A 25,606-nucleotide genomic window follows, 5' to 3' on the forward strand; every position below is an offset into this window, starting at 1 on the left:
TTGAACCATGGAGGCGTGGACACGAGGTGTAGTTGCTTGATATGGTAGGATTGATGAATGTATGTACGACGGCTTTGAGAAGTCAAGCTTGAAAACGCATGGCGCCGAGCTACCTTGCGTGGAAGTTTCTGTGTGGAGCGTGGGTGTAGTCGTTGAATTCGTCCATTGAGATCGGATAACGGCGCAGACTGGGCGCAGGTTGTGATGAGTATTACTAGTTTTGCATTGTCTCTTCTACCTTTCTCATACCACCACCGTGACTCCATCCATGTGTGTTCTTGACCGCATATCGACTCTCCTTGAGCCCGTCATCTTACAGTCTACATCCTGCTCTTCTTCTCCGTCCGCGGCTCGATATGAGCAGCAACAGTCGCGTCGTCGCTGGCGCCAGCCCCAAACAAACGTGACGGTCGTGTACATCGTGACGCGACACCCAAAATAATGGCTAAATCGTCCACACCAAAGACTAAACAATACTCCTAACAGGATGCAGTCTATAATTCCTTCGTATCACACTCGCTCCTCTCCCCTCCCTCTTGACAAAAATGGCCGACCGATGAATCTCAATGCTCACCCCACAGCATCCTTTGGATCCTCATACCTAATCTCCTCGTTCTTCTTATCATCATCCTCCGTCCTCTCCTCCTCCTGCTTCTGCAACAACCTCTCCTGCTCCTCGGGCTGTCTCCCCTCCTCATCTTCCTCTCCAGCCATAGGATTGTCAGCATCCTCAGCTGCCTCCTTCATCCTCTCACTCGGATTGGTAATCGTCGGTTTACCCGTCGGCTTCGTGCTGACCTCATCGACACTCGCTCTGCCCTCGTGGAACCAGCCTCCTCTCTCCCACTCACCGGGCTCGTACAAGCATTGTTTGCGGATATCCTTGTCAACGATGGCTGCCATAAGCTTGTTAAGGCGGTCGAAGGAAATGGGTTTCAGGATCCAGGCGTCGAAGCCGGCGTCGATGTATTGTTGGCGGTGTTTTTCCACGAGCGAGGCGGAGACGGCGACGATGGGGATGCGGCCGCAGAGGGCGGCGCGAGGGGAGTAGATGTTGGTGTGTGTCTTTTCGTAGGAGCGGATCATTTTTGTCGAAGTCAAGCCGTCGATGATTGGCATCTATTGCATGTTAGTGATGTAGGGGGATATAAATAGGAAGTGAGACGTACCTGCATGTCCATCAGGACGACGTCAAAGTCTTTGGGACTATCGCCGAATGCAGATGCGCATTCTTCGCCATTGACGGTCAGATACACATTGTGCTGCATCTTCTCTAATCGCTTCTTAACGATTCGACTGTTTACTGGATCATCCTCTGCTACAAGGACGCGCATGCGATCTGAGGTCAGCTTTTCAGGTGGAGGCTCAGCCGCAGGCGCAGGTGACAGTTCCCGTGGTTTATCGTGAACTTCTCCAAGGATCGAGCCCGTTGACTGCCCAGTCAGCGAAGAGGTATCATCAGGCAGGCGAACAGCTTTGAGAGGCTGAGAAGAGAACATGATGGGCTCTTCGCCAGGCGTCTTAGTGTCCAAGCTCCTTTGATGAGGCGGGACTACTACTCTCTCTGCAACCTCAAGGCTCTTGGATCTTGTTCGTGGGGGCGACCCGGGGTCCATACTGTTGCGTTTGGCGAGAATGGGTCTCAGTGATCGCGCACTGGGGCTTTGATGGCCTTCTCCTCTGCGTCTCTCTACTAGATGCGGTGCTTGAAGATCCTCGATAAGCCTGTCCACATCGCTCCGCGCGCTTTCCTGCGTTGAGGAGGTCATACCGCTCTTGAAACTTCGTAAGCTCGCCTTGCTCTTCAAACTGTGTGCACTCTGCCTTCTGCTTGCAGGATGATAGGTTATGTTGCTGCCGTTCACCGTAGCAGCGGCGCTACCACTCGAGCCGTGCCGCGACATGGTTGGTGAGATCAATGTGCGCTCGCCTCCAGATTGCATTGAACTGGTCAATGACTTAGGTCGCTCGGGGTGCGGGGTAACGCTCCCGGATGGTGAAGCATCCCTTGGTGGTGATTCTACCTCCTCTTCATCGTCTGGAAGATCAAATGGGAACTGAATGACAAACCGAGTGCCTTTGCCTTCTTCCGACCTGATTCTGAGCTGTCCGTTCATGTTCCGGATGATGCGCGCCACAACGGCAAGCCCAAGACCAAGTGCAGTCTTGTCACCCTGTTGCTTGACTTGTTCAGGATCCGGCACTATAGCATCCTCCAGAGCATTAGCAGGCTCAGACTGAACTTGCTCAAAATCGTAGAACAACTGATCGAGTCTCTTTGGGTTGATGCCGACGCCGGTGTCAGTGACCGCGACCTCAACCTCTGCATGATCACTGCCAGGCCTTGACGCAACATATGCTTCAATCTTGACACCTCCTTGGCTGGTGTGTTGAATGGCATTTGCTGCGATGTTCGAGATAGCTTGTCTTACTCGGCGCTGATCGCCTATGCATGACTTTGGTAGGCCGTCGTGCTCGATAACTTCGTAATCAATGTTCTTCCGTCTGGCGTCTCCACGGAACATATCTGTCGCTTCTTTGATTGTCGCACTGAGGTCAAAGGACTCCCCTTTGATCAGCGGTCCACCTTCCTCCGTCTTCGTCAGGTCCAGCAGATCGTTGATTACGTAAATAAGCGACTTAGACGCTGAGTGTGATCGAGCGAGGTTCTCCCGGGTCTCCGAGTCCAATGATCCTTCCAAAGCTATTTCGAGGTAGTTGATGATGGCGTTCAGCGGAGTTCTGACTTCGTGGGCAGAGTTCGCAAGCAGTAATCGAGTCAACTGACTGTTCTGCAGTGCAGCCTCCTTTTGTCTCCAGACTTCGATAAACTTGCCATAAACTAGGCACAGCACGGAGGCAGTTTCTATCTCTTCCTCTGTCCATTCTCGACACTTGCCAACGACCGTCTCTGACCACGTCTTAAAACTTTTTCTAGGCTCCAGGTATCCTTCGGTACCCTCCTTAATGAACTTTTCGTATGGATTGCCGGCCCACTTTACTTCCCGCAGCTGGCCTCTCCTGAAGAAGACGATGAAATCATTGCCACCAACTGTCAGAGGTACAATCAACATACCGGCGACGGCGTGGAAACCGGGCTGATATCGGAGGTCAGGGAAATCTTGTGTGATGTCCGTCGATGTCACGACAGACTGGATCTTGCGCATCCTCAGATACTCCAACATAGCCAAAGCTTCTTGGGAATTCTCCATGCGACCAAGAATCTTCGTCTCATCTCTGATCGACAACAGCCCAAAGTCGGCTTGGAAGAGCTTCAACAGGTCGTCGGAGGAAGCAATGATATAGCCAGAGGGGTTGTGCTGTGTGGGTACAGTGTTGATGAGTTTCCTGGCTTGTAAACGCGATGCGTAGGACAGTCGCTCAATGTTCCGTGAAGCAGAGTCGCCGACCATGCGACACATCTTTCTTATAGGAAACGAGACCCGCATGCCTCGCGCGCCGTAAGAGTGACAGGCTATGAGACCCCACAACTCATTAAAGGCATTAATGGATATTGACATAGAGGAACGAACAGCCATGTTCGCCAAATACTTCAAATGAATAGGTGACATGGCTCGGAGATAGGAGTGGGTGAGGTCAAGCGGCTTTCCGAGATCTTCGGCGGTACGGCAGACAAGGCGGGCTGTTTCTTGATCGCGGTCGTACAACATGCGGACCTTGTTGAGCTTGTACAGCTCTCTAGCTTGCTTGGGGATGTCTGACGCGGGAAAATTCAGCCCCTTGTACAGGTCCTTTGTGGCCCGAGGATCGACAAGCTCAGTAACGACACGTCCGTTGAACGTTTGGTCGAACTGGTAAATCATAACGCGGTGAAAGCCCGTCAGTTCCTTGACAACACCAACCAAAACCTTGAGAAACGTCTCAAGAGTAGGCGCTGCTGCAAGCTGCTCTTGCACCTGGGACATAATTTTGAAAACCTCCATCGCAGCGGCTTCACCTCTCCTCTTTCTTGCACTGCGTAGTACTCTGAGAGGTCGACTTTTTATTTCGGTACTCTCCAGGTACTCCTCTGCAGTAGGCTTACCAGCCAATGTGTCCTCAGGGAGCTCGGGTGACATTTCGTCCGATGGTACCAAAGGGAAGTCATGATCGTCTTCTAGTTCGAATTCGCAGATGACAAGCCCAAGATCTGCGTCGTTGATATGAACAGCGCACCAGAGTTTACGAGTCCGCGCCACTCCTGGTACCTTGATAGATATTGTGAAAACCTCAGGGCCATTGGTCAGAACATCCGAGTCCTCATCCTTAATAAAGTCAATGTGGTCGAGGAGATTGTCGGCTTGCTCTTCGGACAGTATGTCTGTGAAGCTTTCCAAAGCGAAAAGCTCCTTCGGTGTGCGTCCAAGGAATCTTTTAGAGTTTTCAGACACGACACGAACAAGGAGGGCTCCACTGCACTCTGGGTCGTCTTGAAGTGCAACCAGGAGACCGAATCCTTGCACAGCACCCGGCATGTGGATTGGTTCGTCCTCGCAGCGCTGTAATGTCTCGCCATCTCGACCAGTGATGACCATATGCCCACCTTCAGTGACCACATGCTTGAACCGAGGTGTTATTAAACTGCTCACATCTCCCACACTGCTGAGGGTACTTCGGATTGATTCACCTCCGGCGGACGATGGACGGCCCACCGCCTTGACTGATGGTGACCGACTTCCTCCATCCTCTACACTATTCCCAGAACTCGACGATGTTATTTCCTTGAATAGTGATGTAGGCAGCTGTAATTTCGACTTCGAGAGCTCTGACTTCTGCGGTGTCGACTTTGCGCTCTGCCGTGCCTGCGGCGCTGCCTCTGCCCTGGGTGCAGTTGCAGGTATCGACTGCCGTTGAGCTTGGCCTTGACCTCGTTGGGAAACGTGTGATGCGTTTGATGCTGTAGAGCCCGACGGCCTGCGCGAGTCGCTTGCCTGGGAATACTGGTGGAAGTAATCGCTGCCATGCTGTCCAGTAGGCTTCGGTGTCGCTGTAGGGTTAGGGTCAACAGAAACGACACTTCGTATCGGAAATATACGATCGTGTGCAGATGGACTCAGCACTGCCGCCGAGAGCGAGTATGGTCCAACATTGCTTGCAACATTGGGAGGCAAAGGGACGTTGCCTGACTTTGAGTTGTCCGCAGCAAAATCGGTGGTCTCTGTATGGGCCTCCGGCGCCGACAATGGGTCGTGGTCGTTGGGCAGGGGGGCGGGGGAGGCCTGGCCCGCGTCGCTGTGGGAAGCCGAATGTTCGACGTCCTCGGGCTGCTGTGGTGGTTGAGACATGGGAGCGCGACTCTGTGTCCAGCAGCGCGGGGGATTCTCAATGTTGTAGGAGGCGGTGGCGGGCCTGGGCGATGTTGAGTGATATGGTTGCGCCCGCACAAGAATGAGGAGCGCCTTCTGCTCAGGCGTCCATCGACGTCGATAACGTGCTGCAGGTGGCACGAATACTGGCCGAGCTCGCAGGTTTTGTCGCGATGCTGCTCGCCTTGGCGTTATGCAGGGTACGGAGAATTCTGGGTGGGAGTGGGTGGCGGAGAGCGGAGTCTAAAAGCGTCCTGGGAATATCAACGTCGTTCTGGTCGCGGTACCGACATACAAGAGGCAGTTGCGCCGTGTGCGTGGGAGATTCGTGGAAGCGTCAAGAGCAATGGGCTCGCATCTTTGGTTGACAGTGGAGGTGGCCAGTGGCGGGAAATCACGACAACAGTGAGCCGCTGATGCTGGCGTGTATGACTGCCTGCGAAGGGGAAAGCCTACGGGGACGCTTGTAGCGTTGTGCGGCTTGCACCGCTTGGTGCACTCACAGATGTCGATCTCAGGGAGCAAGACTTGAGAGATCGGCAGCCTACTCGACCACTAGCAGTTAGGTCGGTCTGGCCGTGCAAGATTGGCCCTACGGGACAGGCTTTTGGACAGTGGGCTTCAGACAGACGCCGCCGATAAGAAAGATGGGAAAGTTGAACGAAGATGCAATTCTGCGTCTGCCGGTCATCGTGGAGCTGTGAGAGCGAGACCAGTACGTCATTGGTTTAGAGTCAGAATGATGTGCAGCCAAGTGGGCTGACACAGCTGCTTAATGCGGCCTGAGTCGTCTCGTGGACAACGGCGAAACGCCTCCAACGCGACGTCAACCGCCTGCCATGGAGCGCTGGAGCTTGTCCCTGGAAAAGCCTATGCACCAGGACACGGCAGCGGTTCATCTGAGGGACGGAAGAACCGAAAATGATCCAGTCCTGCAGATGGGGACCGAAAAATCTGAGCTCCATTGGGGCTCTTTGCAGTGGGGCTGCTACCCAGCCAATGCGGTCCATACAAGGCCGAAAATCTGCGGAGCACCTGGGGTCTGATGGAGATCTTGAAATGAAACGATGTGCAGCGTCACACCGGTCATCTGCTTCACCGTTTCAGGTTTTCAAGATATCGTATTCACTTGAAAGTGCCAGTTCCTTTGTAGCAGCGGGATCGTAGATCCACGCATCGTCAACATGCACTACATTCGCGTGAGCTAGGCACCTCGAAACGGTGCCCACGGCTCCGCGGAACGCGTTTATATTCGGTCTCTTCTTAGTCATTCATCATCAAGAGGGCGCCAAGCCTTCACTCTAGCAGTCCCACGAAACTGTCTTCATTTACGTAGTTCCCCACACTGGCGAACCGAGTTTCTCGAGGCTTGAAGGCGACTCGTTTGCGGCTCGCCATGTCACCATGCTCGCCTGTCAATGCCAGAACCACGAGATAACATAGGGTCTATGGTGGTGTGAAGGACTGTGGGGCAGCGGCCAATGGCGGTCTAACTTCGTAACACATTCCCATGCTTCAGATCGCTGACCGCACACTTCCACAACACTGCACAATACGCCACAACGACTCTATGACCTCGCAACCCGCTGAACGCCCACTGAAGGTCCTCGTCGCACTGACCGATCCAGTTACCTCCAGGTTTGGCTCTGCGGTTGTTGCGCGCCTACAACGACTTGAAAATGTTTCTCTACGCATCATAGCGCGCACACCGTTTCCCACGTCACCATTTACGACCGTCTCACCGACCCTCGAGCCTGTCTGGCACACGTACAATGCCGAAAATAATACAACGCCTGGGTCGCAACATGCAGACTTCGTCGAAACCCAAGTCGCTGAGTACTGCTCGTGGGCAGACTCGCTCGTCATTGCGCCGCTCGATGCCGAGAACATAGCGCAAATGCTGCATGGCTTTACAAGCAACCTCCACTTGAAAGTATTGCGTAGCTGGGATGTTTCGAAGAAGATTCTCCTCATACCGGGCATGTCAACTTTGCAGTGGGAGCATCCCATGTCAAAAAAACAGATCAGCAAGATAAAGAAGAAGATGAACTGGATTCGCGTCTTGTCTCCGTTGCTATGGAATTACGATCAGACTGGCAGAAAGATCGTGCCTTGGGGAGGACACAAGGAACTTGGCGAGTCTGTACAAACGCAGATCGACTTGATGGCAGTCGGTGAACGCAGTGTCGCATTGTCAACTGCACACCTGCCTGCACTGAAGCCGTCCAAGAACAAGGGGCCTCGTCTTCCACCAGAGCTCTGGTCTATCATACTGGAATTCACCGAGGACTGGGAGCTGGCCACCACACTCAACGTGCACACCAACCTCCCAGTCCCTCGCGAGTGGCAACAGGCTGCCAGTGAAGCAGGGCCGAAGACTCAGATGCAAAAGCTGGGCTGGACGCTACTCACGTGCAGCTATGCTGACATTGCGAAAGCGTTCGACACAGAAAAGCCCACTCGCATCACACGTCCATGCCTCGATCTCATCATGCGATTTGCTATGGTACCTGTGCTCAAGCATCTGGAGTACCATCACAAAGATCTCTTCTGGCAGCATTTTGGCCATACCTTCCTTCCCCACAAAGCATCACTCTTCAGCAAGATTGAGATTCTCGACTACTGGCGCACGTCTCCTACTTTCCTGACCAAAGAGTACTCCAGCGAAGCCATGGACGCCGCATCTCGCAACAACTCGACAAATGCCCTCGACTGGTGGTACAATTCAGGCCTGCCTTTAAAATACACTGAAGCAGCCCTCGAGCAAGCTTCGTCGCAATGTCACATTCCTGTCTTGCACTGGTGGAAAGAGCACTCGCGGCACCGCACGCCCCCAACACCTGGTGAAGAGGCACCCCCCGCTAAGCTCCGTGACCCTCTGAAGCTCAAGGTCGGCAAGTCCATAACATACGCAACGCAATCCAACAAGCTCGACGTGATTAAATGGTGGGTCAACAGTGGTGTGCCCTTCTCGCATGAAGATACTGTCACCAAAATCGCATCTACACATGGACACACGAAAATCTTGGACTACTGGAGATCGATTCGCGGTGAGAAGATGCTCTTTGACAACCAGGTACTGGTCGGCCCCACAAAGATGGGCAAGGCAGACGTACTTGAGTGGTGGAAGAAGAGTGGACTGAAGGTCGAGTACAAGACATGTGACATTGAGGAAGCCCTGGAAGATGGTGTGGAGGGCGAGGCTGGTGAGAACGTGAGACGGTGGTGGGCTGAGAACGGATTGAATCTTGGAGTTGGGACGAGTGAGTGGATGAGGGTCAAGACTTTGGGCTCTTGAAAGAGTAACTGGAGCAAATGTAGAAGGATGTACGACTTGGGTATCAGCATAGCATAGCATAGCGAAGGAGTTCAATCAAGCGTTGCGTAGACAAAACTTCGGAGCAAACTCGGCCCAGACGTGTCTTGGACTGCCTGACAGTCGAGCACGGGCAAGCTGATGGTGTTTTGCGGGGCATGACATCTGCGAGATCATATGCGAGTTGATAGGGGAATGTGAGGGCGGAAAAGATGCCCCCTCGAAAAGGACAGTGAAATGCGAGACCCCACATTGGCAGGGAACTCTTGCGAGATGTGGCAAACTTAAAGTGGATTTTGGGAAAGCGAAGCTGAGCGGCCAATCGCGGGGCTGCAATTTGTTGGCCAGCAACGGCATGCGTCCGCTCAGCGCTGTCCGCCTCGCAAGCACATCCGTACCCGAGTGTCAATCCCGCTCGGCTCGACTGCTGCCAGATAATCTTCTAGTCTCTACACCGAGTTTTCTCCACGCTACTCGACCTCCTCGCTCTCCGCATTCGCGACCTCGACACACTCACCGTTTCCCCCCTAAACACACCTTTTTGTACCACCCGAACGGATTTCACTACACATCACAATGTCTGAAGGCAAGGAATTCACCTACTCGGACGTCTCTGAGCACGCCACCAAGAAGGACCTCTACATTGTTGTCCACGACAAGGTCTACGACTGCACAAGCTTCGTCGACGAGCACCCGTACGTCGCCCCTTCCAGACGTCCATCTACCGCCTCCACTCTCGCGAACCCCACATTGTGCCGATAACGCATTGAGAGGCGCGAATGGCACCTTACAAGCACACGATGCTAATTGAGTACAGCGGTGGTGAGGAAGTCCTCCTCGACGTCGGTGGCCAGGACTCGACTGAGGCTTTTGAGGATGTCGGCCACTCAGACGAGGCGCGCGAGATCCTTGACGGTCTGCTCGTTGGTACCTTGAAGCGCCAGGTACGCCCCTCCAGCTCACTATACCATGCCTACGACCCTCTTTCCACACCCACAATCGACTCCACAGCATTTCCTCCGACCTTCTACACACCAAATCTCACCGTCAGATTCCCCCTCGGGCCCCGGCAACCACTCGGAACTGTTCCGCCGACACATCTTATATTCATATGCACTATAAAAATTGGGGCAGGGTAAGCTGACACGACTACAGGAGGGCGACCCCAAGCCCAAGAGCTACGCGCAATCCGGCTCGACCGCCGCGGCGACCGACGGCGCCTCAACCGGTATTGGCCTCTACGCTATCATCCTTATTGGTGGCGCGCTCGCATTTGGTGCCTACAAGTACCTCCAGAGCCAGAGTGAGCAGCAGTAAATGCGTTTTGTTGAGGGTATATAGAGACCGACAAACGCACAGGCTAGGCGGCGGCGGCGGCTGCGATTCGAGCGACCGGTACTACGCGCGCACGACCCGAGCAACCCGCGAGAGCCTCGGTGTAGCAGAACTCTGGGGAGGGAGACGAGGAGTTGGATTTGAGTGGTCGAGCACATAGTGGGACACATTACAGGCGCATACGATCTTCAGTAACGTTCCGTCCGGAGAGCTTTGGGATAGATGGCAATCTAATTTTCACATGCAACTTGCGGCGCAGAGACGCACTTGACAAATCGCTAATTCCTCAGCAAACATACAAGACAGCAGTCGGGAAATTACACAGCATCCAGTTTTGAGGGAAGGTTACACATGTTGCCTAGGTACGTAAACTCCCTACGAGCCGTACAACCACAACAATCAGAAAAACACAAACATCGGGACAGCACCGGGTCGAACTGCAACGACTGTTCCGTGCGTACTGAATCTACTGCCGAACCTACTACCGAACCTACTACCGAACATCACATTCCCCGCAATCTTCCCCACAGAACCCTGATTCACAGCATACGAGATGCCGCCTTTCACACCCAGGCCAGACCCTGTCGGGTAGCAACCGAATTAGCTCCGAGCCACTGCACGTGAGTTGCGGGATGCATCCGCACACATCACACCAAACACCTGACAACAAACCTCAAAGCATGACTTTTATGAAGTCAGGATCCATGGTGCACGTTACACCTACAATACTACCAAGTTACAGTACCCCGCAAGCTTGAGCCCTAGGGTATTGCAGATCCCCTCCTTTACCATATATACCCATAATACCATCACTGCGCCTGAGCTTGTTCTTTCCACGCTCGTACGTGCCAGATGAGACGAGCAGGGCTCAAGTGTCCACCAACTTATCCGCCACGCTTAGTCTGTTGTGAGAGGCAGGATTTCGGGTTGTCAGGCAGAGCATGAATATAAAGTGGTCCCTGGCTAGAGGGTTGGAGACGTTTAGGCATGGTAGTTCGCAAAGAGGATCGCAGAGCATGCAGAGCATCGCGGTATATACTCCCCCCCCCTCCCCCCTCTTCTCGTTTTCTTGCTACCACACTTCACCCTATCAGCCCATCTTAAGACCCCCCCCCCCCTTCAACTACATCTCACCACCCTTTTCAATCCGTAAACCATAAACAAACCCTGACAATGACACCCAACCCTCCTTCCTCCTCTGTCAGACGGACGGTACCAAGGCATACGCGACTCACCACAATCCTTACACATCCAAAGCGCTTCGTTTCAGCTTGTCTTCGTACCCAGTCACTCGGCCGAACCCATTTCGAGCCGACCGTGTTACTAAGCTGGACAAGCATGATTGCATCAATTTCGGCATTGGGGCCAAGGTGAGAGCGATTGGCGGACGCAAGCGGCTGCGGGTTGGCGTGGATCGAGGCAGACACTCTGCGCCTTTCATGAGTATGACAGTCGGGCGGCATCGCGAGACTGCGTTGGGGCGGGGTGGGAGCAGGTGTCCTTGGACTGGTGCTGCTATTCGAGATGATGATTGTTGATTCGTGGGGGGGATGCGGTGGTGGTGTAGTAGGCGCCAAAGGCGGGCAGGGAGCTGCGCGTTTAAGCCCAGGAAACCATAAACAGAAGACAATTTGTAACACACACACACGCACACACACACACACACACACACACAAGATGGGCGGGCCAGGAGCATTGAACGAAGAAGCAATATTCGTATATCATGACGCTGATGTTCACTACTAGAACCCCAAAACCCAAACGCCATACACAACCGTAGTCATGCAATCTATCCGCGCCCCCAACTCCCGAACCCATCATTCCCATCCCAAAAACGCCAATAAAGCAAACGTCACCGCCCTCCCGTCACCTTCCCAATGCCCTCAACCCCCCTCTGCGCGGCGCTCACATGCCACGGCACCGCCCCGTGTCTCGTCCCCGTCATCCCCTTCAATTTCGCAAGCAGCCCCAAGCCCCTGAACTGCTGCAGTATCTCCTTGAGCAGATTCTCCGCCGTCACGCGCGTCTGCGGTGTGGGCGTCCACATCAGACTGCTCGTCTGCTGTGGTGGTCCTTGAGTCGAGGTTTGGGGCGCGCTGCCCGCCCCTGCACCACCCCCACCACCAGTTGACGACTGTGAGCCGTGTGAGAGGTAGGAGCCAGCAGCGGGATGCGAGGGCGGTTCGGAGCCGCCGGGTGTAGGTGGAAAGGGCGAGGTGGCAGCGCGGGTGCTGCCGACGGCGCCGATCCAGAGGATGTTCACTGCCACGGTGATCGGGCCTTGTTCCTTGTCTCCTGTTTCTTGAGCGGCTCCCCCTGCAGAGGGGCTAGGGCCGCGTTTGACAAGCAGTCCCGAGATGAGCGCAGGGTTGAATTGGTTCGTGGAGTTGCTGTTGTGCAGGCGGTGCGCGAGGATGACGCCCCATGTCTCATCTGTTATGTCGACGAGTCGCGCATCCAGGTCTTGTGTTGGATCCGCGGGAGGATCGAGAGCAGAGGGGGTTGCGGCTGGTGTGAGGCCCAGCGTGGGGTCTGGAGACACGCCTGCGCCGGGCGTGGCTGCTGGAGTGTTGGGGTTGCTTTGACTTGTTGAAGTTGACGTCGGAGGAGTGAACCTGTATGAAGGTTGCGTGTCGACAGCGATGAGTGTGGTGAAGAGATTGAGTTGCGTGGGACAGGATATCAAGTACACCCATGTCTCCAGCTCTTCTCTATCCATGACGCCCGCCCGCGCAATGCACACGCGCCAATGCACCTTCCTCGCCTGCAAGATCGAGATGGTGGTCGCCCAGATTTCCTTTGCAAGCTCGTTGAATGGACGCGTACCGAGGTGGTACGTACTCGTAGCTTGACTCTTCCCGCAGCTGTCCGTCCAAGCAGCAGTCAGCCATATCCCGTCGAGACTGATGGCGTAGGCGAGGTGCATGTACGAGTTCTCCCTCAGCAGATCTTGTGGAGGGTCGGACTGCAGCTTGAATGGGACGTTGCGGGGAATGGGCTCTTCGAGTTGGAAGGCAGGAGCGGAGGCGATCGGGAGGGGTGTTTTGTCCTCAGGTTCAGTGCTGGGCGGGCTGCGGTTGTATACTTCGCGCGCGAGGTGGATATAAATGTGACTCGAAAGGATGACGGGGTGATCGAATGAGGCGATGTACTTGATGGGTATGATTTGAAGGACAAGATCGGGCTTTTGGGGCTGATTGGGGTGAGCTGGGCCTTGGCCATATGTTTGGAACAGTGTCCAGAATGAAGCGCAAAGTTCCCATAGGGCGGAAGGGGTATCGAACGGGTTGACCATGTAGATGATGAAGGCATCGACCTTGGCCTCATGCTGTTCACTGATGTGGCCGTGCCTCGCAGCTAAAACCTTTCCGAGTTGGATGCAGGTTTCGCGCAGCGCTTTGTAGACAGCCCGAGGGGCTGCAGGTGTAGGAACCCTGCAGGGTACCAGGCCGCTCTCGTACTCGCTCACGGTCTCGATTCGCGTATGGGTACCCAGCTTGCAGCTATCGTAGGCGAGCTGCATGTGAAGGAGGAAGCTCTCCAAGCACGGTCTGAGCGAGTCACTGTGTGGGTAGACACAAAATGCGACGACATTCTTCGGTCCGCTGACTGGCGCCAGCCCAAGTGGCTCCCAGAAAGCCATTGCCGGTGGTAGTAAGTCCCAAGGGGTCTCTGCGCGCCGGACCCTGATGAAGGGCGGATTGATCAAGTAAATCTGGCTGCTAGGTATGGCCGGTGTTTCGTTCGGTTTTCGTGCTGGGACCCTCTGTTGCCCTTTTGCGTGTGCTGACACATCTGGGAATACATCATTGACTGCAGCTAATGCAGGTAACGTACAGTCAACAGCTTTCGGGAACAGGCTCTTGATGACCGCAACCCAGCGCATCTCCGTCAAGCCGGGATGGGCAGACCGCGGTGTTGTCGACGAATCCTCGTCAAGGATATCGAGAGTCGCTGAAATGACCTGCTCAGTGACCATTTGTGCGATGTTGATGTTGTCTGATCCGCTCATAAGCTTGTCCTCTAGAAGCTCGAAAGCTAGGTCAGGCTGGGAGGTAGGCGTATCTGGTACCCGCTCTATAGGGTGCGGGAAAAGGGGCATGCTGTAGCGGGCACCAACTGACGGCCTCTCCATAGGTGGAGAAAGCTTCACCAAAGACCAATCCCAGCTGCTCGGCTCAAAAGTGAGGAGTGAGCTGTCATCAAGGTGTAAGTTCTGGAGCTCGAGCTGGTCCCCGCCTAAGGAGTCGGCAAACGAGGTCACAGACAGCGGTGTAGCGTTCCCGTCTGTTAGCAACTTCCTCTTGGCCGATGCGATAGGTCCGCCTGTAAAAGGGGTTGATGTTGTAGGTGGAGCCTCTTCAACCTCTTCATCCTCTTCATCGGACACGTCAGAGCTCGCGCTCTCGGAGTCTGATTCGTAGTCTGATTCGTCATTGACTCCTTGTATGGAAGGCGTGACCTTGGGCAAAGCAATGGCAGATGCTACTGCAACTGCATACCGAAGCTTGGTGAGTAGAGGAACATCTCGTAAGCTCTCAGGTCGAGCCTGATCAGCCTTACCAGGAGGTTTGTCTTTTGGTTCAACATCGGCATGCACGCCGTAGCGTCCGTCTTGATACTTGGCGTCAGAGACGCTCATCTTCCGACTGAAGGACAGGGGGCCGAAAGCGCTCCCTCTACGGTCTCGAATCTGTGTCTGGGGTATGTGAAGGGTCAATGTAGTCTTTGGCGATGCTTTGAGAGTCTCCCGAATTTTGTTTGGGTTCAACGGAGGCGTAGGCGCTTTTGCAGAAGGCACCTGCTGATCCTGCATTTGGATGTTCACGTCGGCGTCTGGCTTGGCTGCATCGCGCTCAACGACAACCACAGCGGGTGAGGTCTGCTCTTCCTTCACCTTTTGTGCCGGGTGCACGGGTGGCTGGCTAGTCGCAGTAGCAAGTGCTTTCTCGAGCGCTGCCAGGGGATCGGATGACTCTTCTTTGTCTTCTGCCTTTGTATTGGCAGGCGGCTCCTGCTGCTTTTCAGAGATTGGGGGCGGCTCCTGCTGCTTTTCAGAGGCTGGGGGCGGCTCCACTTTCGTGTCAGGAGCTGATGGAGAGTCCGTCATGTCTACATCTCCATCTCCGTCATTGGGCCCGTCAAAGAAGTCGAAGTCATCGTCTCCGACAGCATTCTCTTCGTAGCCATCTTCGTCCATGTCATCTCCGAACAGATCGTCGTTGTTACCAGACGCCGTGAATTGGTCGTTCTCTGGAGCAAACGCTGGGGACGTGGGAGGTTGTTGCGTTGTTTCTGCCGGAGCACTTTCTTGCGGAGCGGACAGGTTGATGACAGGGTTGGTACCACCAGGTGCCAAGATGACATTGGAAGCCGCGCCCGTGACGCTTGGTGTGTCGCCGGCGAAGACGGACGCGCCAGGTGCAACGCCATCTGGAGGCGTTGGGTAGACCCCACTGACTGGCTGAAGCTCGCCGTACGCACCTACCCGCGTGTTGAGCGGCGACGATGGAAACAGGCCTGGGTTTTCTTCTTTGCGCCGAACTGCGTCTTGCTCGGCCTTCTTGGCTTTGCGCTGTGTTTCCGCAATCTTGTCGCGTTCAGCCTTTCCTGTGAACCATTCCTGAGCAACGTCATATGGGTCTCTGAAGCCTGCCGAGTCGATGCCCTCGAACCATCGCAGCACGCTGTCGGTGGTACCGGCGACGTTTCCAGATGTGGATAAGGGGGGTGTTGCTTCACTCGACGCCTCGTGGTAGTAGCACAGTGCCCGAGGCCACAGCACGTCCTGCTCTGAACAAGCAAGGCCAGAGTTCGATGCTGCTGGCTGGGTGTTGAGCGTAGTGCGTAGCCTGACCCAAGCACGACTGTCGTCGAGATTGAGCAAAGAGTACCCTTTCCAAGCCAGCCACCGCCTGACAGTGGCTTTCCACTTGTCCATGTTTTGCTCCAGGTTGCTTCTCCTAGCTCGTTTTCTTCGAGGCCGGTGCGCAGGATCCTCTGTAGCGACGTGCAAGGGATCATCGAAGCTCACGATCCTTCCAAGCATGCCATTGGGGGCCACTCGCACACACCTGCCGACCAGAGATGTGAGTTTGGTATCAGACGACGGCTCATCGAGACAGCGTATCTCGTGGCTTCTTTCGGTCAGCGTGGACACGACCATTGTGCCAGAGCTAGCCCACTGCACGTTGATGCTAGTAAGCCAAAGAGGGCTGGTGCGGGAGTCGAACTCGCCATGTTCGCGGGTCTGTTGGAGAATAGGGTTGGAGACAAAGGTTCGGTAGTTCAAGGAGGTTACGGAGCATTCTTTGACTAGTGCCAGGGTAATCAGTGCAATGACGGATGACGTGAACAGCTCGTAGACGGTGAAGCAATCAGGCGGCGGCGGCGGCGGCTGCGGCGGCGGCTGCGGCGGCTGTGGCGGCTGGTCTGAAGCATTGCTCTGGATGCCAGCCGGTGTAGGTCGTGCACCAGTGGCTTTGCTCTGGGCGGCGGATAAGGCGGCGTAGGATGCTGCAGTGGGGTAGCGAGCGGACAAAGGTGGGCGTGCGAACTCGAGGGCTCTGGTCAGTCCCGCTTGTTCGCCTGATCAGAGTTAGCACTAAGACACAGCCGCGCAGCGTGTGCAGGTGCTTACGGTGTAGCAGGTACCCTTCGACCCCTGGCAGGTCGCCCGGGCTGGACCTGGCCTTGTCGACGGTCGTAGGGGCAAAGAGCCATAGCCACGGCTTTGTCGCGTCGCACGCTACCAAGAGCTGGCGCTCGCGTAAGACGGCTTCGACGGCGCGCGTGTCTTCCGCGGGGTTCCAGTCGCGCAGTGGTGAGCTGGGCTGGGTGGTGTTGCGCGCGACTGAGAAGGCCTGGTATGCGACAGCCTCGAAGTCTCCCTGCGCGTTGGTCAGCAGGCGCGTGCATACGGAGACACGTCTGGACGTACGATGGCTTGCGCGTTCGTGGTGCAGGTTTTGAGAAATTCCATTGGAAGGTCTGCAGCCCTCTATGGAACTCTCCGGTGGTGTTCGCGTGGTGGGTGCACTCGCAGGACAGCGTGCAGCTTCATCAACTCCGCGGCTTCTCGGGCTGCGCGATCAAGATAGTCGTCAGAGCCGAATGCCGAATCAGTGTTGGCTGTGTGGACGGGGTGTCGAGTGCTAGAGAAGGTGCATGGTATGGCTGCGTCCACAGCCGGAGCATGGTTGTCGGTCGCCGGGTGGGCCGCACACGCGCAACAGCGATGGAGGACGGGGCAAATGCAGTCAATGCACTGGCGAGGCTGAGCTACGCGGACTGCGGATTCCCCCAGAGACGGCCAAGGACAGCTGCAGCGACAACGACGGGGGGGGGAGGGGGGGGGAGGGGGGAGGAGAGGGCGGCGGCGGCCAGTAGTACAGCGACGTCTGTCGCGCGCGCGAGGCTTGAGGTGTGGTGGAGTTCGGACGTCGCTCTCGCAGCTCTCGCAGCTCTCGCGTCGACTACTAACTGCGTCCGGAAAAGCGCGGCGGGTTGTCGATGGCGGTTCAGCCCTATCGGCAGCCAGCTTTTTGGTGCTCGAATTTCTCAACCTGCACGCCGCCACCACTCGCCCGCACGGCCACCATGAAGATCACGAACTCTGCGGTGCCCGTCTACACAATCAGCGGCAGCGAGGCGCGTCCTCTGCCGGAGTGGCTGATTCGCAGAAGAAAGCGGTGCGCAGCTGTCTGCCAAGTGCGGAACAGAGACGAGAGACACGGAAGCTGACACAGAGCAGGAGCTTGAAGAACGACCCCGAGTTCGCCAACCGCGTAGAGCTGCTGCAGGACTTTGGCTTCGAGGAGGCCAGCCAGTGCGTGCGCGTCAGTCCCGACGGCGACTGGGTCATGTCCACGGGCACCTACAAGGCAAGAGCTTTGCGCCCCACGAGCGAAGAGCAGCCAAACTGACAGGCTTCCAGCCCCAGATCCACGCCCACTACCTGCCCCACCTCTCCCTCTCGTTCGCCCGCCACACAAACACCCTCAACGAGACCTTCCGCATCCTCTCGAGCGACTACACGAAGAGCGTCCACCTCCAAGCCGACCGGGTGATCGAGTTTCACACCGGCGGGGGACTGCACCACGCGACGCGCATACCCCGTTACGGGCGGGACTTGATATACGACAGGCGATCCGCAGAATGTCTGGTGCCGTCGGTCGGCGTGAACGCAGACGGGCTCGGCGAAGCCTTCCGTCTGAACCTCGAGGTGGGACGCTTCATGCGCAGCTACGAGATTGACGTGGGTGGAGATGATCTCTTGACAGCAGCGCCAGGGTCGCTGCAGGGCGGCGTTGAGGCCGGCGCCGTCAACACTGGTGCGATCGCAGAAGACAGCCACAACCTCTTGGCTTTCGGTACATCGCTGGGCACAGTCGAGTTCTGGGACTCAAGGTCAAGGAACCGGGTTGGCATTCTGTCAGCGCCGCAAGACGCCTTCGAAGGCCGGTCAGAAGTCACAGCGCTCACGTTCCCTCGGTCAGGGCTGAATCTCGCGGTCGGAAATTCGAAGGGATTGGTGCATCTCTACGATCTGCGATCACCCACGCCGTTGCTCAAGAAGGACCAAGGATATGGATTCGCCATCAAGAACATCATCTACCTCGAAAACAACACCTCATCGCGCGGCCAAGTCACCGAGCCCAAGATCCTTACCGCCGACAAGCGCATCATCAAGATCTGGGACCCTCAAAGTGGCACGCCATGGACGTCGGTCGAGCCTGCCGTCGACCTGAACCACGTCGAGTGGGTCAGGGACAGCGGTATGCTCCTGACTGCCAACGAGGGAAAACAGCAGCACTCGTTCTTCATCCCGCAGCTCGGCCCGGCACCCAAATGGTGCGCCTTTCTCGACAACATTGTCGAAGAAATGGCCGAAGACCCCAACGACCCCAACGCCTTCGGCGCCGGCTCCACAGGCGAAGTCTACGACAACTTCAAGTTCCTCACCACCGCGCAGCTCAAGACCCTCAACCTCGACCACCTCATCGGCACGACCAGCCTGCTCCGCCCCTACATGCACGGCTACTTCGTCGCACAGAAGCTGTACGAAGAGGCGAAGCTCATCTCGAATCCCGACATGTGGCAGGAACAGCGCGCCAAATCCATCGCGGACAAGATCAACAAGGAGCGCGAGTCCCGCATCCGCGGCAACAAGAAGGTCTCGGTCAAAGTCAACAGAGCTCTCGCCGAGAAGATGCAGGCCAGGGAAGAAGAAAAGGAACGCAGACGCGCCAAGCGCGTGCTCAAGAAGGGCGGCGACGACGACATGATGCTCGATGCCGCCGCACCTGCAGTCGAGGCGCCCGAGAAGCCTGCTGGTCTGCTCGGCGACGCCCGTTTCGCCCGGCTCTTTGAAGACGAAGACTTCGAAGTCGACGAGCAGTCCCACGAGTTCCAGGCCATCAACCCCAGTACAAAGATACCCAAGGGCCTTACTGCCGCCGAACAGGAAGACCTCGAGTCGCGACCTGGCTCAGACACATCGGACTCCGACGGCTCCGAAGCCGAAGAGCGGCCCGTCCGCAAACCACCAGCCGATACACGCATCTCCTCCTCTTCCTACCGCAAGGCCGGTCACAACAACCCCATGCTGCAGAATCAGCGCGGGCCGCAGATGGTGGTGTCGAACTCGAATTCGAAAAAGAACGCTCCAAAGGCTGATAAGACGTTCGGCTCGCGAGTATCTAAGCTCAAAGACCGCACACCAAAGTCCAGCACAACCACCGTCGTTGGTGAGCGCGAAATCACATTCGCACCCGAACAGAAGACGAAGAAGAAACCGCAAGGCGGAGAGGCCGGGCAGAGGCACGACAGGCGGAAGGAGAAGAACATCCGCAGTGCAAGTGGAAACGCGTTTAGGGGGATGTAGAGCCTTCATGTCAAAAGTGAGCACATACAGCATAGGCAAGGAGTCAATGATACCCATCACCAGTTCAACGATGCATGGCGACATTCCTATCGAGTCTACAGGGTCAATACAGCTTGCATTGAGTCATGGATTTATTGACGTCGTTGACAGCAGAACACTTCCCACGTCTCGATACGGACACAACTGGGATCTCTGCATTCACCCTTCAATGCCCAAGTGATCGACCTTTTTGCTAGCGGAAACTGCTTTGCCCTGCGATGCTGCTTGAGCCACTTCGCGAGACTTGGTCTTCTTTCCGCCTTCTTCTGCGTCGGCGGCGGCGTAGGCCTGGCCTCGCCCGTGGGCGACGCCGTTTGCTGCCGCTGGGAAAACGTCAGAGATGTACGCCTCGAAGAATCGAGGAAAGGGAAAGTGAGAAAGGGGGTGGGTGCATGCTGACAGCGGGTAAAGATAGTTCGCCGTGAGAAAGGGAATGGCATGGACAGGTTCTGTTCAGACAAATTCGATGCCAACTCACCTTTGTCATGGCGGTCTTCGACGCTTGTTGATGAGCCGTCGGCGTTGGTGTGTGTCGTCTTCTTGCTCTTGCTCGACAAAGCGCCGGACAGGGCGCCGAAGATGTTGAGATTCAGGCCGCCCTGCATGCCCGTTAGTGTTTGTACTTGCAATTCAAAGGGTCACAGTCGTTTCGGCTTCGAGTATTGAAGGAGTTGAGCACGGATCGTGGGATGAATGTTTCAAGGTAGTTAAGGACAAAGCACATGTAGCTGTACTCGATGTGGAATTGGGTGACGAGATTCAAAGACATGAACAGGAATAAAGAAAGTACGAAACATGGTTGAGCGTAATTGTGAAGCAGTCTTACCGAAGCGCTGGCCTTCGCATGGTGTTCCTGTGTTTCGACATCGCGTGCGCCTTGGGAGGCTGATTGTTGCTGCACTTGCTGGGCTTGTGCTTCTTTCTTAGTGAGTTGGCCCGACATGATGCTTGGAACTGCAGTGGAAGTTGACGTCTTTACGAGTAGGTATAACAAGGCTTTTACCTCCAAGCACGTTCCGCGGGCTACAATCACACTTGTACTTCAGCTATCAGGATGGTGTTGAGTTCGGAAGCTGACGTCATGGGCTGAGGTCGGCTTCATGCAACAGGTTTTCGGCGATGGGGTGGACGCAAGCAGGGGAAGCTGTCGGGTTTCAAACGCCATCCTTTCAGTGTACTCTTTGTCACATGTCAAGATTGCGAGGGCTTTGCTCTCAACTTTCTTGAAGGTGGAGGTGAGGTGGAGTAACTTGTTAGTCAGCAATCGACGCAGGGTTTGAGAGTGCGTTCAGCCCTGGAGCACCTTCTTTCAACCCCAAGTCTTGACGCAAATTGCTCAGGAAACTGTCTCAAGATTCAAGAAGAATATGATTCCGAAATTTGCGCACCTCGACATGACCAGGTGACCGGTCAATAAGAAGCTGCATGTAACCACGTTCTGTCGACCGTATAAGGGTCCCAGGATACACGTTAGACGCCCGATTTCGTGGTAGTTGGTGTGCCGCTCGAAGGATTTTGCTCCTCATCTCTGAAAACGAGATGCAGCATGCGGACGACTGCATAGGAAGAGTCGGAAAAGGGCAGGTGCAAGTCGACGTTGATTCTGCGTGTACCTCGGCAATCCGGAGAAACCTAGCAATTTCAACTTCAACTCCCAGGACGCCACGGCACTGCGACGTCCAAATCAATGATGAACCGCAACACAATGGTTCCAGGACGAAGTCTACGGTTGACGTCGAAAGAATCGCCATCAGAACGAGGGCGAAGAGAACAAGTGCTGCCGCCCTACGGTAAGCTATCGCTATCAAGATCTGGTTCACCTCATCTCGTTCTTTCCCCAGACCAGGGCCTCATCTCGTATCTGCACATACGCGAACACAAGCACTTGGGTAATCTCATCTTCTTCCTTGACCGGTCAGGCATCCCAATGTTCGTTTTTCGCAATATGCGCAGCGACCGAGAATTGTTCGACCACCCACGCTACCGCGAGGACTTTGTTGCATTCTTTCTTCCGCACAGCCCGAGCGCTCCGCGGCCTCGTGGACAGGGCATCATTTCCACTTCAGCCGCACATCAGATGTAGACTTTCATCGCTCTGGATCTGTTCCTGAAGCTTTCCTTGCGGACACCGGTCTGGGCCAGGGGGGACGCCACAAAATCGTTAGCGCCCAAATCTACGGACTTGCCCGCCAAAATGCACCACTCAACACCAGAACTTCCTATCGCGAATCCAAGCCACGCGCGGTTTTGACAGCTGTGCCGCGCCTTATGACTGATTAAGCGACTCAAGCCTCGGCGCGGCGGGCCCACGTCGCGATGTCCGTCAAGGATAGGCAGACACTAGACACTTTCTGGGTCGATGTGAGTAAATATGGATGTGCAAAGCGCGCGTTCCTGCAGCAATGGTTGCGAGCTCCATACTCAAAGCTTCATGACAAGACCCAGCTTGGTATAGGGCGACCCTGCAGGAGTGGTTTGACCTGCAGGTGGAGACTGACAGCCTAGCCAGTGTTCGCCCAATCGATATGCTCACCTAAACGGGGAACAGCCTCGAAGCCGTGAGTATCAGGAGCGGATTAATAAACCTTGGGGTGGACGCCCATCTGCTTTCCTTTCTCTAACGACTTGTTCAGTTTGTTCGTGCGCGGTCTTGTAGAACCTCACTCTGCAGCCTCTCGTTTTTCGTTATACTTCATCTAGTCACTCTTTACACTAATAACCAGAATGCCTTCCCTGTCAGCCCTTCTTGGGGTTGGCGCTGCCACTCTTTTCTCGGTCGCTTCTGCCACCAAGTATACTGTCCAGGATACCTACGCTGGTTCTTCGTTCTTCGATCACTTCAACTTCGGCACTGAGGAGAAGACGAATGGTTTTGTCAAGTATGTCTACAACCATCATTACGATAACAACAGCTGACTCTGATCAGATATGTTGACCGCGCAACCGCCAAGGATAAGGGTTACATCAGTTACGAAGGCGGCGACGCGATCTTTGGTGTTGACTACAAGTCCAAGCTGAACAGCGGAGACGGAGGTGACATCGGTCGCGAGAGTGTTCGTCTCGAGGGAAAGACGGAGTACAACAAGGGGCTCTTCGTACTCGACATCAAGCACATGCCCGGTGGCATCTGTGGTACCTGGCCTTCCTTCTGGTCTCTCGGCCGCGAGCCATGGCCTGTCAAAGGAGAGATCGATATCATCGAAGGTGTCAACAAGAACTCGGTTAACAGCTTCGTACTGCACACCAACACCAACTGCAAGACCGAAGGTAAGGGCCAGAGCGGAGTCCAAGCTCTCAAGGACTGCGCTATCGACGGCCCCTATGGTACCACTGGCTGTGGTGTGACCGACACCAGTTCCAGCTCCTACGGGGCTGGCTTCAACGCCAACAACGGCGGTTACTACGTTACGGAGTGGCAGGCTGAGGGCATCAAGATCTGGTTCTTCCCTCGTGGCAGCGAGCCGAAGAGTCTCACGTCGAGCTCGCCCGATACAGCCGAGTTCGGAACTCCCAATGCCAACTTCCAAGGTGATTGCGACATCGAGAAGCGCTTCATGGACCAGCGCTTCATCTTCACCAACACCTTCTGCGGCGACTGGGGTGGCAACGTCTATGCCCAGTCCGGCTGCCCTATGTACGACGGTCTCAGCGGCATGGCTTCTTGCAAAAAGTACGTTGCTGAGCACCCTGAAGTCTTTAAAGATGCGTACTGGCGCGTCAGCTCGTTCAAGACATACAACAAGCGCACCATCACTAGCTCTTCGTCGGTCGCCCCAAGCAGCACCCCTCACGCTTCCTACAGCAGCTCTGTTCACGTGTCGAGCAGCTCTGCCCACGTCTCCAGCAGCTCCGCCCACGTCTCCAGCAGCTCCGTCCACGTCTCCAGCAGCTCCGTCCACATCCCCAGCAGCTCCGTCCACATCCCCAGCAGCTCCGTCCACATCCCCAGCAGCTCCGTCCACATCCCCAGCAGCTCCGTCCACGTCTCCAGCTCCTCTGCTCACGTCTCGTCTTCTTCGGTGGCACACAGCAGCTCTGTCCAGCCCAGCTCCGTTGTCCACTCTTCTGCCACCCCTACACCCCATGTTTCAAGCTCTATCTACCCCTCGTCGAACTCCGCTGCCTCTTCTTCGTACCCTCATGACGTCTCGAGCAGTGTTGTACATGACTACTCGTCGACCATCTCAGCTTCAGCATTAGAGACTCCCTACTCCCACGACAGCTCGAGCGTGTACCCTTCAGCAAGCTCCTCGAACCCGGTTTCATCTGATATCTCCAGCGTCTACCCATCTGGGACCCCTTACGGCAGCTCTTCGATCGTTTACCCTTCGGAAACACCATATGATAGCTCTGCTGTTTACCCCTCTGGAACTTTGAGCTCCGCTTACCCAGACACCACTTCCTACCCGGTTGGTGGCAAATCTTCCAGCAGCACTCCTGTCTACTCGACTTCCGCTCCTGTCTATTCTGTCTATCCTGAGGGTGATGGCTACGAATACGGCAGTGTCTCTTCGAAAACTCCTGATGCTTCATCGAAGGCTTCTGAGTACCCTGCCGTTTCTTCAGAGTACCCTGGCGCTTCCTCGAAGGTTCCTGGATATGATACTTACCCTACTGCCTCCACCAAGGCTCCTGAATACGGCAACTATCCTGTAGCCTCCTCAAGCGCTCCAGTCTATGGCAACGACTACCCATCAAACCCTGTTTCAAGCCCAGTCCCTGGGCACAACAACTATCCGGTCTCAACTCCCAATGTGAACTCCACACCCGTCTATGCCGACTACCCTGAGCTCCCCAGCTTCACGCCGCTCTACAGCACCTACCCTATCTCGAGCAAGCCCTCGTATGACGATGATAAAAAGTCCACCGATTCTTACAAAACTACCACCGCTTACGAAACCACTTACGTCGACGTCTGCCCCACTGGCTACACGACCATCACCACCAAGGTCACTGCCATCCAGACCCCCGCTCCTTACCCAACAACGAACGCCTACTACGCACCTCCCGGCTTCGAAGTCACAACCAAGTACTGCGCTCAGGGCTGTGGCGAGGGTCCCAAGACCGTTACCGTAACCGTCCCATGCTCGAAGTGCCAAGCCTCAACCCCCGTGCCCAACAAGCCTACTGGTAACACTCCCTACACACCCGTTCAGTCCAGCAAGCCCTCGACCCCAGAGGGCTCAGCAATTAAGATCACAGCCACCAAGATCGTCACCCTGACCAAGGTTCCCGTCCCAGAGAGCCAGTACTACGCCACGCACCCAAGCGTCGCGTCTCCGTCTGCGAGCTTGGTCAAGTACCCCAATGCTGATTCGGGCAAGAGCTATGGCAGCGGCAAGCCTGTCGCTCCCACCGGGTATGTTGGCGGTGAGAAGCCGTACCCTACTGGTTGGGCACCTGCATCCAAGCCTGTTCAGCCTACTGGTGGCAATCCTGTCTACTCGGCTGTTGTTGAACACCCGGTATCCAATATCACCATCAGCTACGGAACTGCGACGAGTGCGAAAGTTAAGCCTACGCAGACTGGCTACAAGGTTCCAGAATTCACTGGCGCGGCGAGTGGGCTGCAGGTTGGAGGTGTTGTTGCGGGTGTGGCGGCGGTGTTTGCTGCAATGATGATGTGAAGGACGGAGGATGTTGAGTAGAAAAGAAGGGGGTTTGAGGGAGAGGTCATGTGTCATGTCAACTTACTTTACTTTTCATATTACACAGTGGGTTGGT

At 55.5% G+C, this 25,606-nt stretch overlaps 8 protein-coding genes across 8 annotated transcripts; 5 read left to right on the forward strand and 3 right to left on the reverse strand.

Moving 5' to 3' along the window:
• Nucleotides 1-418: 418 nt before the first annotated feature.
• Nucleotides 419-5,391, reverse strand: BU25DRAFT_155023 (uncharacterized protein). Its single transcript, XM_033700661.1, has 2 exons — nucleotides 1,170-5,391; nucleotides 419-1,119 (listed from the first exon to the last, which is right to left on the reverse strand). The coding sequence occupies exons 1-2, from the start codon at nucleotides 5,283-5,285 to the stop codon at nucleotides 571-573; spliced, it is 4,665 nt and encodes a 1,554-aa protein (XP_033558724.1). The 5' UTR covers nucleotides 5,286-5,391; the 3' UTR covers nucleotides 419-570.
• A 1,038-nt stretch (nucleotides 5,392-6,429) lies between these two features.
• Nucleotides 6,430-8,700, forward strand: BU25DRAFT_413428 (uncharacterized protein). The gene has a single exon (XM_033707034.1). It carries the CDS (start codon nucleotides 6,817-6,819, stop codon nucleotides 8,602-8,604), a length of 1,788 nt encoding a protein of 595 aa, XP_033558725.1. The 5' UTR covers nucleotides 6,430-6,816; the 3' UTR covers nucleotides 8,605-8,700.
• Nucleotides 8,701-9,198: 498 nt separating this feature from the next.
• BU25DRAFT_347862 (cytochrome b5) lies at nucleotides 9,199-9,939 on the forward strand (the record flags this gene model as incomplete). The annotated part of the gene is made up of 3 exons (XM_033703174.1): nucleotides 9,199-9,317; nucleotides 9,440-9,566; nucleotides 9,778-9,939. 3 exons carry the CDS (start codon nucleotides 9,199-9,201, stop codon nucleotides 9,937-9,939), a joined length of 408 nt encoding a protein of 135 aa, XP_033558726.1.
• A 1,740-nt stretch (nucleotides 9,940-11,679) lies between these two features.
• Nucleotides 11,680-16,939, reverse strand: BU25DRAFT_493522 (uncharacterized protein; the record flags this gene model as incomplete). Its single annotated transcript, XM_033711719.1, has 3 exons — nucleotides 11,680-16,545; nucleotides 16,598-16,847; nucleotides 16,898-16,939. 3 exons carry the CDS (start codon nucleotides 16,937-16,939, stop codon nucleotides 11,810-11,812), a joined length of 5,028 nt encoding a protein of 1,675 aa, XP_033558727.1. The 3' UTR covers nucleotides 11,680-11,809.
• A 597-nt stretch (nucleotides 16,940-17,536) lies between these two features.
• On the forward strand, nucleotides 17,537-19,891 carry BU25DRAFT_373884 (uncharacterized protein). The gene is made up of 3 exons (XM_033704049.1): nucleotides 17,537-17,648; nucleotides 17,711-17,840; nucleotides 17,894-19,891. The coding sequence occupies exons 1-3, from the start codon at nucleotides 17,557-17,559 to the stop codon at nucleotides 19,841-19,843; spliced, it is 2,172 nt and encodes a 723-aa protein (XP_033558728.1). The 5' UTR covers nucleotides 17,537-17,556; the 3' UTR covers nucleotides 19,844-19,891.
• Nucleotides 19,892-19,942: 51 nt separating this feature from the next.
• BU25DRAFT_155112 (uncharacterized protein) lies at nucleotides 19,943-21,225 on the reverse strand. Its single transcript, XM_033700662.1, has 4 exons — nucleotides 20,886-21,225; nucleotides 20,709-20,829; nucleotides 20,361-20,481; nucleotides 19,943-20,205 (listed from the first exon to the last, which is right to left on the reverse strand). The coding sequence occupies exons 2-4, from the start codon at nucleotides 20,823-20,825 to the stop codon at nucleotides 20,042-20,044; spliced, it is 402 nt and encodes a 133-aa protein (XP_033558729.1). The 5' UTR covers nucleotides 20,826-20,829; nucleotides 20,886-21,225; the 3' UTR covers nucleotides 19,943-20,041.
• Nucleotides 21,226-21,421: 196 nt separating this feature from the next.
• On the forward strand, nucleotides 21,422-22,496 carry BU25DRAFT_476264 (uncharacterized protein; the record flags this gene model as incomplete). The annotated part of the gene is made up of 2 exons (XM_033710949.1): nucleotides 21,422-21,672; nucleotides 21,802-22,496. The coding sequence occupies 2 exons, from the start codon at nucleotides 21,422-21,424 to the stop codon at nucleotides 22,160-22,162; spliced, it is 612 nt and encodes a 203-aa protein (XP_033558730.1). The 3' UTR covers nucleotides 22,163-22,496.
• Nucleotides 22,497-22,606: 110 nt separating this feature from the next.
• BU25DRAFT_348005 (glycoside hydrolase family 16 protein) lies at nucleotides 22,607-23,619 on the forward strand (the record flags this gene model as incomplete). The annotated part of the gene is made up of 2 exons (XM_033703179.1): nucleotides 22,607-22,761; nucleotides 22,809-23,619. Coding segments are annotated over 2 exons (966 nt in total), but the record flags the coding sequence as incomplete, so codon positions are not given.
• Between the last annotated feature and the right edge of the window lie 1,987 nt (nucleotides 23,620-25,606).

The sequence above is a fragment of the Macroventuria anomochaeta genome (genome assembly GCF_010093625.1).
Source record: "Macroventuria anomochaeta strain CBS 525.71 unplaced genomic scaffold BU25scaffold_30, whole genome shotgun sequence".
Lineage (NCBI taxonomy): Eukaryota > Fungi > Ascomycota > Dothideomycetes > Pleosporales > Didymellaceae > Macroventuria > Macroventuria anomochaeta.

What these genes read in the sequence shown, in the direction of transcription:
- BU25DRAFT_155023 (XM_033700661.1), bottom strand. Translation starts at nt 5,285, where the DNA reads ATGTCTCAACCACCACAGCAGCCCGAGGACGTCGAACATTCGGCTTCC. An exon ending in TCGTCCTGATGGACATGCAG is followed by an intron (nt 1,120 to 1,169) that starts GTACGTCTCACT and finishes AACATGCAATAG; the next exon opens with ATGCCAATCATCGACGGCTT.
- BU25DRAFT_413428 (XM_033707034.1), top strand. Translation starts at nt 6,817, where the DNA reads ATGCTTCAGATCGCTGACCGCACACTTCCACAACACTGCACAATACGC.
- BU25DRAFT_373884 (XM_033704049.1), top strand. Translation starts at nt 17,557, where the DNA reads ATGAAGATCACGAACTCTGCGGTGCCCGTCTACACAATCAGCGGCAGC. An exon ending in CTGATTCGCAGAAGAAAGCG is followed by an intron (nt 17,649 to 17,710) that starts GTGCGCAGCTGT and finishes GACACAGAGCAG; the next exon opens with GAGCTTGAAGAACGACCCCG. An exon ending in TGTCCACGGGCACCTACAAG is followed by an intron (nt 17,841 to 17,893) that starts GCAAGAGCTTTG and finishes ACAGGCTTCCAG; the next exon opens with CCCCAGATCCACGCCCACTA.
- BU25DRAFT_155112 (XM_033700662.1), bottom strand. Translation starts at nt 20,825, where the DNA reads ATGTCGGGCCAACTCACTAAGAAAGAAGCACAAGCCCAGCAAGTGCAG. An exon ending in ATGCGAAGGCCAGCGCTTCG is followed by an intron (nt 20,482 to 20,708) that starts GTAAGACTGCTT and finishes ACGGGCATGCAG; the next exon opens with GGCGGCCTGAATCTCAACAT. An exon ending in CGAAGACCGCCATGACAAAG is followed by an intron (nt 20,206 to 20,360) that starts GTGAGTTGGCAT and finishes ACGTTTTCCCAG; the next exon opens with CGGCAGCAAACGGCGTCGCC.